This window comes from Carex rostrata, chromosome 29, assembly GCF_964058835.1.
Source record: "Carex rostrata chromosome 29, lpCarRost1.2, whole genome shotgun sequence".
Classification (NCBI taxonomy): Eukaryota; Viridiplantae; Streptophyta; class Magnoliopsida; order Poales; family Cyperaceae; genus Carex; species Carex rostrata.
In genome coordinates this window covers 4,418,248-4,429,867 of record NC_135946.1, presented here as the reverse complement: position 1 = coordinate 4,429,867, position 11,620 = coordinate 4,418,248, and the positions used below count along the sequence as shown (strand labels likewise).

General features: G+C 32.3%; 1 protein-coding gene across 1 annotated transcript; it reads right to left on the bottom strand.

Moving 5' to 3' along the window:
* Positions 1 to 4,446: 4,446 nt before the first annotated feature.
* On the bottom strand, positions 4,447 to 10,127 carry LOC144546450 (filament-like plant protein 7). The gene is made up of 6 exons (XM_078294989.1): positions 9,904 to 10,127; positions 7,655 to 7,728; positions 7,261 to 7,393; positions 5,346 to 6,951; positions 5,152 to 5,218; positions 4,447 to 4,937 (listed from the first exon to the last, which is right to left on the bottom strand). The coding sequence occupies exons 2-6, from the start codon at positions 7,706 to 7,708 to the stop codon at positions 4,590 to 4,592; spliced, it is 2,208 nt and encodes a 735-aa protein (XP_078151115.1). The 5' UTR covers positions 7,709 to 7,728; positions 9,904 to 10,127; the 3' UTR covers positions 4,447 to 4,589.
* Positions 10,128 to 11,620: the final 1,493 nt, after the last annotated feature.

The window sequence follows — 11,620 nt, the reverse complement described above, 5'->3', positions numbered from 1 at the left end:
CATGAATTATTTGTTTTTTTGTGATGGCGAATCGAATGCCGAATTATTTGGTTGACGGAACTTTGATTGAATCCGAATAATTCGCGAATTTTACGAATTTTTCTTGAATTTTAGGAATTATTTGCGAATTTTTCCCAAAACTTTTTCTTTTGTTTTTTTTTTTGCTCCCTTCTGGTACGGATAATTCTGAATCATTCCAAATTATTCCCGAATTACGAATTTTTGACCCCGCCTAACCAAAGCCGAATAATTCATTTGTCGCTATACTTGAGAGTACTTCCATATTCAAAAAGCAAGAAGATGGACTGAATTCCAGCTGATCCAAGGATCTAATGCAAAGAAGGAAAAATAAGAACCGGAATCGGGATCGATCTTTTGATCGTGGAATTAGAATCGGATGAATTAGTGGGAATGGGCCGAATTGGATCGGACACTTGGACTTTTTTGCCAGAAACTTGTTTTATACTAAAAAAATAATTAATTACAATCAAATAATTCACTAATACAATATAATACAAGCATTACTCCTCTTAAATAGTTGTTTAAAAACTTATATTACATGTAATTATGTATTAGAACAATAAAAGATTTTATAGTGCGGTGGTAGTTGGCTTGGTTGGTGTTCAATAGCTCCTTGGTTCGAGTCAGGCAGAAAGCCAAAAAAATTTGGAGAAGTGGTATTTGCGCATTTCGACAAAATTTGACTGGATTGAACCGTTTTGGCCGAAATTTGACTGCAATAGTATCATTTCGACCGAAATTTGATTGGAATCAGACCGTTACAGCCGAAATTGGATGAAAAAATCACATACCATGTAACTCGGTCTGAAATCGAATCGATATAGCCCGGTCCCAATCCAGATCGGCCGATTCCGGTCCGGAATGACCGATTTTTCCTTCTATGATCTAATGCACTCTAAAGAGAGATCATATATATTGACTGAATTTAGCAGAAGAACAGTTTATAGAAGTAGAAAATTACGTTGCCAAGAGAAGCTTATAAGAACAGTTCATAGGATTATATTTGCTTAAGTTTAATTAAATGGAAATGCTTACTTGTAGGATTCACCTGTTCCCTTTAATTGGAAAGCAAATGGGATATGTACATTGACAAGAGCACTGTTTGTTACTGGTATTTAGAAATTTGATTAATTTTCTTCTTAATTGAAGTGTTTATATTTACTGGTGAAGGATCTGGTCTGATTGTCATTGCATACATGACTTGACTTCAATTTATTATTTTTTATTGGAATAGTTGGATTAACTGTTCTAGCACAATTATGGAAATAATTTATTGTTTGTTTCTATATATAATTTATAGAAGTAACAAACAATCTGCTATGAACTTTTTCATGCACACACAAGCTGCACAAATAATACATTATTTCTGAAGCAATTCATGAATTCAGTGTAACCATAACTTTCACAATTAAGAAAGTGAAATACTCAAATTTTAAACAAATCTTAACACAGATCAAATTCACATTTTTTTTAACATAACAAAAGTTTATTATATAAGTAAAGTCTGTTACATATTACAAAGAAATATTCCCAAATTACCCTCAGGATTAACAATCAACATATTTATCATCAAAGTATCACTGTGAGCAAAAATACACTAAAAAGCTATTATCAGCATTTAATTTCCACTTTACCCCTTATAGCAACCTTTTAATATGTTTTAGTAACAATTTAAGTATTTGACTATAGATTAAGCTTCAAATACTAGAAGCATACCAAAACTCAAGTTATGCTTCACATATCAAATATTGTTGTGCTGGGTCTTGTACCAGTCGTACATATTTTTTGTTGGTTTGTTTGCTTGTGGTATGCTCTAGTATAGTAATGTCGACCTCATTTAAAAGTTACTAACACCCAATGAACAGTGTATCAGACATTGTTGTGCTGGATCTTGTACCAGTGGTACATATCTTCTCACACACTTCTTTTACTTTTGAATGGCCAAAACTTAAAAACACATGGATGCGCTAGCAATAGGGGTGTTAATGGATCGGATATTATCCGATTTTGTATGGATTCGAATCTGGAAAATTACTTAAAATATATGATTAGTATCTGTATCTGTATCCGAGACTATCTATATCTGCATTCAATACTATTTATATATGTATCTGAGAAATTATAATTGATAAGAATACGGTTTGATCTCTATCTGTAACTATTTGTATATGACCATTTACACCCCTACACTACAAGAAAGGTACTCTTCGTTCTTAAAATAATTTATTAAACTGTATATACGTACCAATAATTTATTACTTGTATTTTTACCTTTGTTATATCAATGATTTATTACTTTTACTTTTAGTCGCATAGTATTGATATATGATCTTGTGAGAAAGTAGAAACAAAAGATGCAGCTAGGTCAAGGCTCTAAAAATATTCCGATGAACAATATAACACTATGATATAATTAGCGACTATCGTTTTGGTAAATAATATATGTTTTGTAACCATCAAACTTATTATGAAAAATATTAGTTCTAATTTATGAATGAAAAAAACTATATTAGATGTTATTTTTTATTAGAATGTACATTAGTAATTTATTTTTAATTATCCGAATTATATTCATATCCGTATTCGTATCCATCTGATATCCGATTTGTATTCGTATGCGTTTAATATCCGATCTGTATCTGTATCCGTATTTGTGTATGTATCCGAAAAATTATAACGGATAAGGATATGGTTTGATCACTATCTGATTTGTATCCGACCGTTCACACCCCTAGCCTATCACATTGTAAGAAAAAAATTATAAATTAGTATAAATGTGTTTCAATTATCAAAGTTATATAATTTAGCTTCTTTTATGTTTCTTTAATGGTCATAATTAGACTAGGTGCTCTGAGCCGAGCGAAATGCTTCTATCATTGATTAGATGAATCTCCATGGGAGACACTTGAGAGCTAGAGAGAGAGAGAGAGAGGCTGTTGGAGGAAGGAGGGGAGGTTGAAGCATGGAGTTAATTTGAGATTTCAATTAATCTGCACTAAATCAAAGAATTCATATCACCTTAGTACATTAAAATTTTGAGTTTAGATCCTGACTGTCCAATCTGCTTTAACACGAATGTTAAAGGGACCTCGTGCATTCCACTTCAGGCTGGATTGTCCCGGGTTCTAATTGGACGGTCGGGATCTAAACTCAAAATGTGAGTTACTTCATAAAATCCGGACTCAAAGGGCTCAATCGAAAAAGAACTTAATTTCAAGAAAATAATTATGATTTTGAAAAGGGACCTATATCACGAGTGCGTATCTTCTGAAATATCTCAACTTTTGCGTGACCGACGTGTCCGGTGCCTATTTGGGGGTGATGTAGGGGTCAGTATTATGTTATGTGTGTTTTGAGATTCGTGCAGAGCGTATTTAAACGGTTGAGATTTTCCATAAAGTCACGCAAAGTTTGAGATATCACACGAGTATATCGGAAAAGGGTTGAAAATGGGACTCTGAAAAACCAAATTGGGACATGCCAGGTTATCTGTCCTGTGTCAAAATATATTGTGTGTCATTTCTTTTTCAATGCAACTAAAATTAAGGTCAAAGCTCAGTTTAAAAATTTGGGCTTTTTCTGAATTGAATCTGATATGGGCCTAAATTGGACTGAACAGGATCTGGGCTTTGACATTTTGACAGATATATTAAATGTACATAACAAATTAAAATTTATTTAAAGCCTCCATATTTATATTTAATTCAGATATCTTAATTGCTAGTTTATTTTATAGTCAATGAAAAATTTTCATTTTTTAATAATATTTTACTATTACTAATTAACATTATTGTCAATATTTCAACATATATAATATAACAATTCCATCTTATATTTGGGTCAACTAATAATTAAACATATTAGAAGAGGGTTCAAATGCACCATCAATTTGGTGCTCCAATATGCTCCACGTTCTTTATTTTCATTTTTAAAGTCCGAATAGTCGATCCGAACGCTCAACATGATCTTTATAATAAAATATGCGTGGAAACCAAATTTTATATTTTTTAGAATTTTTTTACTATTCTTTTAGATAGATACAATATGATTTTATCGGATGGTCCAAAATCTCCTTAAAAAAATTGATTTTGTATCTATCTTAAAAAATAGTAAAAACATTCTAAAAAATATAAAATTTCATCTCCAAGCATATTTTATTATGAAGATTATGTTGAACGGTTCGGATTGACTGTTTGAACTTTGAAAATAGAGATAAAAAATGTAGTCCATGAGGAGCATATTGGAGCACCAAAATAATAGTGCATTTGAACCCTCCTCAACATATTAATATAGTGTTACTTCTTTCTAGTTTGTATATTGACACTTAATTAAGAATACATAAAAAAAACGTTTGATCTATTCTACTCAGTTGAATTACATACTTATTGGAAAATGTGATTTTACATTTTTTTTTTTAAATAAACATTCACACAAGTTGAAATTCATTAACAGAGAGAAAAGTATCCAGTAACAAGCATTGGCCACATTATTCAAACTATTCACAAGCAAAACATCCACTCTATCATTTATGAAAAAACCCAACATACTAAATTAAGCAAAACAACTAATTAAGCACCAACAGGCATAGCCAATTTCTTAAAGCTCTCTCTCTTCCTCCTCATGAGCAGCTTTCTAAGCAAATTCGTTCCCTCCGGTTGCCTCTTCGGAACAAGTGCAAGTGTTCCCAATTGCGCTTTATGTGGCGGGTCAACTGAATTGAATTCCGCTTCTAAGTTCCTACGAACTGCTGCTTGTTTCGGATTATTACCAGTTTCTGGTATTATTTCTTCATTGCTAACAGGAGTATCAATTCCTGCCTCTTTAGGTGATGTGAGGAGTTTCAATTGTTGGCCGATGCTGACGATGGTCTCCTGGCACTCGGCAAGTTTCTCTGATGCCGAAGAAATCTCCCAATCCTGAATATACAATTCGTAAACTTAAAAAGGCTTTCAAAGACAGCATTTGCACAGTAGCAAACTGCCAATGAATATTGAAAGACAGCATTCTCTAGGCTATTAATGGTTTAAGCTTGAGGTTTTCTGACAAGAACTGAATCAATTTGAGACTTAAAGAAGCATTCCAAATTGGCCTAAATATGTCCTAAATTTTATTGTGGTCAGATCAACTTACTATATTTACATGCTTCTCATCTTCTCGGCTCATAATATCTTTCAAACTTTCCTCCAGAGTACTGTCACTGTAACAGTTTAATAATAACAATCATAATCAATAATAGCAAAGACAAATATTTATTTGGAATGAAAATAAGAGATAAATACTTAAAATAAAATATTTGGTAACTACAAGATTAATAAAAAAATTACCATTCTAAAGATGAAGTTGCTTCTGTAGACTTTGCCTCCTTTTGAATTTCAACTCCATTTAAAACCTTTTCTTCATCTAATAACACCTTTAATTCCCGCGACTCTTTCACATTTTCTTTTGAATTAGAAGCACTTTCAATTAATTCACCGTCAGTATCAATTTTCTCCTTTTCCTCCAACTCTTTCTCAACAGGGTTTTCATTTGTTAACTCACATTTCTCCACATCATTTTCAGAGAAGACCCTATTGTGATTTGTCATTTTACAGGGGCTGTTTAGTAAATTTTCAAGACCATTCCAACTATTTGGTTCGGTTACCCCGAAATCCTTTACAATGGCCTCTCTCATCTCTGACACATCTTGTAGAGAGAAACAATGATTTACAACCCAATCCAAACTAACCCCAAACTCACTAACAAAATTTTCCACTTTGGCCCTCCCATTAATAAAATCATTACAAACAAGGATAAAATTTAGCAAAACACCCTTCAACCCCTTGCTTTCCCATAGAAAAGCACGGGCAATGTACTTCTGTTCAACTGACTTTTCAATTATCCCTTCGAGAAATTCAACAACTTGTGTAAGTGCCTTATCGACAATTCCTTTATTGGGTTTGGTTTCCACTTCTTTTGTTGTTACACATGATTTGGTATCCTCTAGTGCTAATTTTTCCATTTCAACAAAATCATCCATCAAGCTTAGTTCTGACATGACTGTGGGGCTCTTACAAGATGCAACACTATTGGGCTTTTGGGCCTTGAAATTATCTAACTCTGCTACCAAAGCAGAGGCCCATGAGCCCGACTCGGCACAACTCATGTTGTCTTCTTCAACCTTCACATCCATGCTTGAAGCCCTAGAGTTTGCACGTGCACGAGGATTCCTTGCACGTGCAAGAGTCTCCTTCAAAACCTTGTTCTCTTCTTCTATTGCATTTAACCTCTCAAGAAGTAACCTATTAGTATGATTAGTTTTGTTATTGGTACTATTGTTACTTTGGAACCCTAATGTTTCAACCTCGGTTTTCATTTTTGCCAGAGCGGCAGGCCCGGGAAGCCGTTTCTTAACCAAGACACGTAATCTCTGACATTCGGCTTCTAATTTAGCGATCTTTTTGACACTCTCTAGGTTTTGCTTTTGAGCTGCATTTGCTGATTTATGATCAAACTCTCTCTCTTGAGTTCTAATTTCAACCTCCTTTTGAACCATGCAAAGTTCATACTGGAGAGATGAGTTGGATCTCTCAAGTGAATCGATTTTTGCCTTGGCTTCATTCAAGCTCGACTCGAAGTGCATTCTCGATTCGTTTACTTCCTCTAGGGTTTTAAGAAGGCGGTTGATCTCAGCAGCAAGAGTGGCAATCTTGTTATTCTTCTCAGATATGGTTTCTTGCATGGCCCGAATTTTGCCTTGCTCAATGGTTATTTTTCTTGCCCCTTCTAATACTGCCTGTTCATAATCTTTCTTCGACACTTCTAGTTTTTGCATGAAATCATTTAGGGTTCCCTCCAAATTCCTTATGGTTTCTTCTAGGGTTTCCTTTTCGGTTAGTGTATTGTTGAGTTGATTTTTAAAATATTCTGCTTCTGCTTCCGTTTTCTCCCAGCCTGATATATATACTAGACAACTTTAGTAATTAAAAAAACATTAAAATAACATAAGGTTACCAGTAAATATTCACTCTAGTCCTAGTTTGAATAATGCAAATCAAGCAAAAATTTAACACATTTAGCCTCTGATAATCCGGAGTTTTTCAGTTAATTTGAAAATTTTAGTGGATATAAATCCTCAATTACCCTTTTAACTCCCGTCAAGTCAATTATCGGGTGGCTAAAGAGAAGCACATTTGGTACCCAAATGGCTGGTACATATTATTTCATACTTTTGCTGGACCAAAATTCGAAAGTTTCAGTTACCTGAAATGGCTTCTTCAGCCACCTTAGCTTGTTTTGCTATGCGTAGATCCTTTGCTTTTAACTCATCATGACAGGTTGATAGTTGTTCGTTCAAGTCTTGTATCGACTTCTCTAGCTCTCCTGCCCTTTGCCTCTGTAATTTACATGACCAAACTCATTAAAAGCCGATATTTACCTTGTTTCCCCACATGGTTAAGAAAAAAATGTCAACTAGTCCTTTTTTTGTGAAATTAATCATGGACTAATGTAAAATTTGTACTCTCGAGCATGATATAATACTGTTAAAGAAGATATCACAAATTTGAATTCCTAGAGTATAAATGAGTATAAATAGCAATTTAAGAAACAATTTCTTTTTTGCAATTCTCCTTTTTCATATTTGAAATGAACTTACAAGAAGGAACTTCTCTGAAGGTTTTCGCTTCCAACCCCAAGTCTTCTGATCCATTTCTTCTCTTTCAAAAAATGCTGAATAGGCAACCAAGAAATAATATCAATCACTACATATAGTCTGAATAAAAAAGTTGCTTGTATTGAAATATCTAATTGCCCAATACAACAAGGCACTCAACTTTTAACCACTTGGAGCATTCCTAATTATATATAATCATACTCTAATTTGGGTTTTAGTTATATGTTTGTCATGTTTTGAATAGAAAATAAGTAGAATATAAATGACAACTAGATTACACTATAGATTCCACTAACTAAGTTGGTCACTAGTCTCAATCAAATGCTAAAGAAGCTTAGTGGCCTTGTCAAGACAAGAGAATAACTAGAAAAGGTTATCTTTTTCATAAACAATATATTGATTTTCATATCTTTGTCACTTTAGACATAAAATTGACAACCATAGATTGATTAGACTCATAAGCAACTAAGTTGCATGCAAGTCAAATTACTTTTATCATACTTGTGTGCAAGCCCAAATTCATGCAACATGAAGCTACATTACATGCAATCCTACTTGTGGGCAAGTAAAGGAACTTTTTTAGAAACCATAAATAAAAAAATATATATATTTACCAAACTAACTTGATTGTTTTGATTTTTACAAAAAAATCATAACAACTGAGATGTCATTTCGGTCCGAAATTTTTTTTTTTTTTTCCATTTTTTTCCGAGACCGAGATGTCATTTCGGTCCGAGGTATTTTCACAAGTTTTACCCAATAGTCATCATTTTTTGATCGAAATATGTGACAATGGCATCTCGATCCCAAAAAAAAAAAATTAGGACCGAAATGACATCTCGGTTGTTCTTATGGTTGTTGCAAAAATCAAAGCAATCAAGTAGGTTTGATAATTTTTTTTTTATTTATGGTTTTAAGAAAAAAATTCCAAGTAAAGATGCATGCAACTAAAAAAGAATCCTATGCCCTTCCCCACAACAATTCTCACTTGTACAGCAAATAAGAATTACAAATTTACCATGGTAAATTTTACAATACCTCAGACAAGATGAGAGAAAGGAAATGGAACAAAACTTTACATTTAGCAAAAGTAGGTGCAAATATAGGTTAATATTTATTACAAATCAACTTAATGCATTAAATCTCAATTATTGGAATCATATCCTCCTATCAACTAAACTGTTCAAAGTACTTTGTCAACTATACTTTTGAAGTACATAAACAAAGAAACACAGTTAACTCAGAAAAGACTAAACCTTAGAGAGAAGGCTAAATCATCTCTCTCTCTATATATATCCCTATCTCTCTGTCTCTCTCTCTTCTCGTGTGTGTTTTTGTGTGCGTGTGTATCCACGCATGCAAATGTTGACAGCATTAAAGCAAGGGGAATTTCATGTATACCCCTCAAAAACCTAGAAATTATGTATTTTGTCTTCTAAAATTTATAATATCATATTTACCTTTCTAAACTTCAAAAACTCACACATGTATCCAATTTTTATTAAAACTCATTTAAAATTTATAAAATACTCATTTTATCCTTCATTAAAAAAATAAAAACTCAATATCATGATTCCGAAAAAAATCAGTCTTTTAATTTGTTGGTTTTTTTAGGACAATTGTGTTTTTTTTCTACTTCTGACGCTTATACAATTATATCTCTAAATGGCACCGGGTAAGCGTTAAAAGTAGAGAAATGATCAATTTGTTCTCAACAATTGTCTACTTAGAAGACTAATATTTTTCTAAAATATGCTACATTTTGAAGGGGAATAAGTAATTTCCAAGTTTTTCAGGGGTATACATGAAATTGACATCATTAAAGCAAAGAAAGCGAAATAAAGGAGGGTGAAAAACAGAAAGCAAAACAGTATTAATTAATCAAAGATAAGAAGGGAACTAGTGCGATTTCCACCAAACCCAGAACCCCAATTCTACCAAAAAAAGAGGTACATTTATTTTCTGACATAAATAGGACCTGAAATGCCTAAAAAAACAAAAACAAAAAAACAGCCAAGAAATTTAATGCTCCACCTGACTCTACTTCAGCTATGGTGTTTCTCTCTCTCTCAATCAAACAAGAAGAAGTTACACAAAGTACCAAGTTTTCCATTAAGAACTTTTAAAAATATGTATATAATAATGTCAAGATTAAAAAAAAAAACCATATGAGAAGAATCACAATGAAAAGAGATGAGAACTAAGAAGAGAGACATTTGTATCTGACTAACCTGGTTCTGTTTTAGCTGAATACCTTTCTCTTTCTCTCTGACTATGCAACAAAGAGGATTTTAGAGAATGGAGATGATAAAGCGTTGCTCATGAGTAGAAAGATAGCGGGAGAGCAAGCATTTTTTTTCTTTGTAGAGAGAGAGAGACTGAGACAGAGAAAAGTGGGTTTAATGAGAACAGAGGAAAAGCAGCAAAGCAATGGTGTCTTTTTGTTTCTCCTCCTTTCTTTCTTTTTTTTTCTTTTTTTTTCCGCTTTTTGTGGGGTATCTTGTCCTTTTTAGGTTACCTCTTGTTCAAAAAGTACTGGCACTCTCCAGTGATACCAATAGACTTGTGCAGCAGGTGTGTAAACGGATCAGATATTAAATGAATACAAATACGAACCGGATATTCGTAGATATTACATAATTTTTTAATAATATATATCAAATTATATGGTATATCTACTATCTGGATACGGATAATTAAAATTTAAATGCACATTTGTATCCGCATTTGTACGAGTATTCAGATATCGAATAGTTGTATTTAAATTTCAGACAAAAATATTTTATCCGTTTGCACCTGTGCTTCTTTTTCTGATTTTTTTTTTAAATGATATTGTATCATTATCTAGCATGATCTAATGTATAATGTTTCATTGTGTTGAGTTGATAATTGAAATTTAGTTATTGTCTTAAATAATTAACAAATATTTTTCTTATTTTCAACAAAATTTCCTAGTTGGTTAATTACTTAATATCTCTAAATATTTAATGCAGAAAAAAATTATTGCAATGCTCAATTAGGCATATTTATTACTATATTATTTTTTCTGAAAAATTTTATCAAAAAAATTGCAGTTAGTAAGAAATTCAGGTTCTCTAATTTCCTAATTGTATGCAATGCCAATAGTAGTTGAAGTTGATAGAGCAAATACATAAATAAATAAATAAATCCCATTAAAAAATAATGCTTTCACTGGAGGAACCATTTGCTGATCAATGGAGAGCAAACGAACTAATTTGGCACTGATTCGTCTGGGGAATAAATACAAAAAAACAAAAGAAAAAATTATTCAAAAAAAAAAAAACTAAAGAACAAACAGTTTACAAAGTTGTAAACACAAAGAAAAAGTTTTTTCTTTTCCTTGGAATATAAATATTTTATATAATCTGAAAATATAAAAATGAAAGAGAACATATTCAACAGAAAACGAGGCTCAGTTAAAGAGGCCAAACTGTCGGCGCTATGTATGGAAACGGATCTATGGATTCTCTGTGGCGCATGACTGTGTGGCTGTACAATACAATACAATTGTTCAGCCATGCAGCAATTATATAACCTTCAATCAAAAAAAAAAAAAAATTATATAACCAAAAAAAAAAAAAAATGAAACTTTCTAGAAGAACAGCTACTTGCATTTCTGATCAAGCATCACAACTCACAAGGTGAAATTTAATAATATAATTAATATAATATCATAAGATTGTTATTACCTATAAAGCTTTTTAAGTTCTGACAGCGGCCTAAAATTGATTTAACACATAATATAATATAACAAGTGGGAGTAACATGCAAAATTGCATATAGAATCGGATCCAAGGTGCTAACCTGAGTTAGATCCAAACCATACTGTTTTAATCTTACACAAATCTTAAAAGAGTGCAGCCATATAACATGATACGCAATAAATTTACAAATAATTCGCATTTTATTCATTTGTTTGACGTTTTC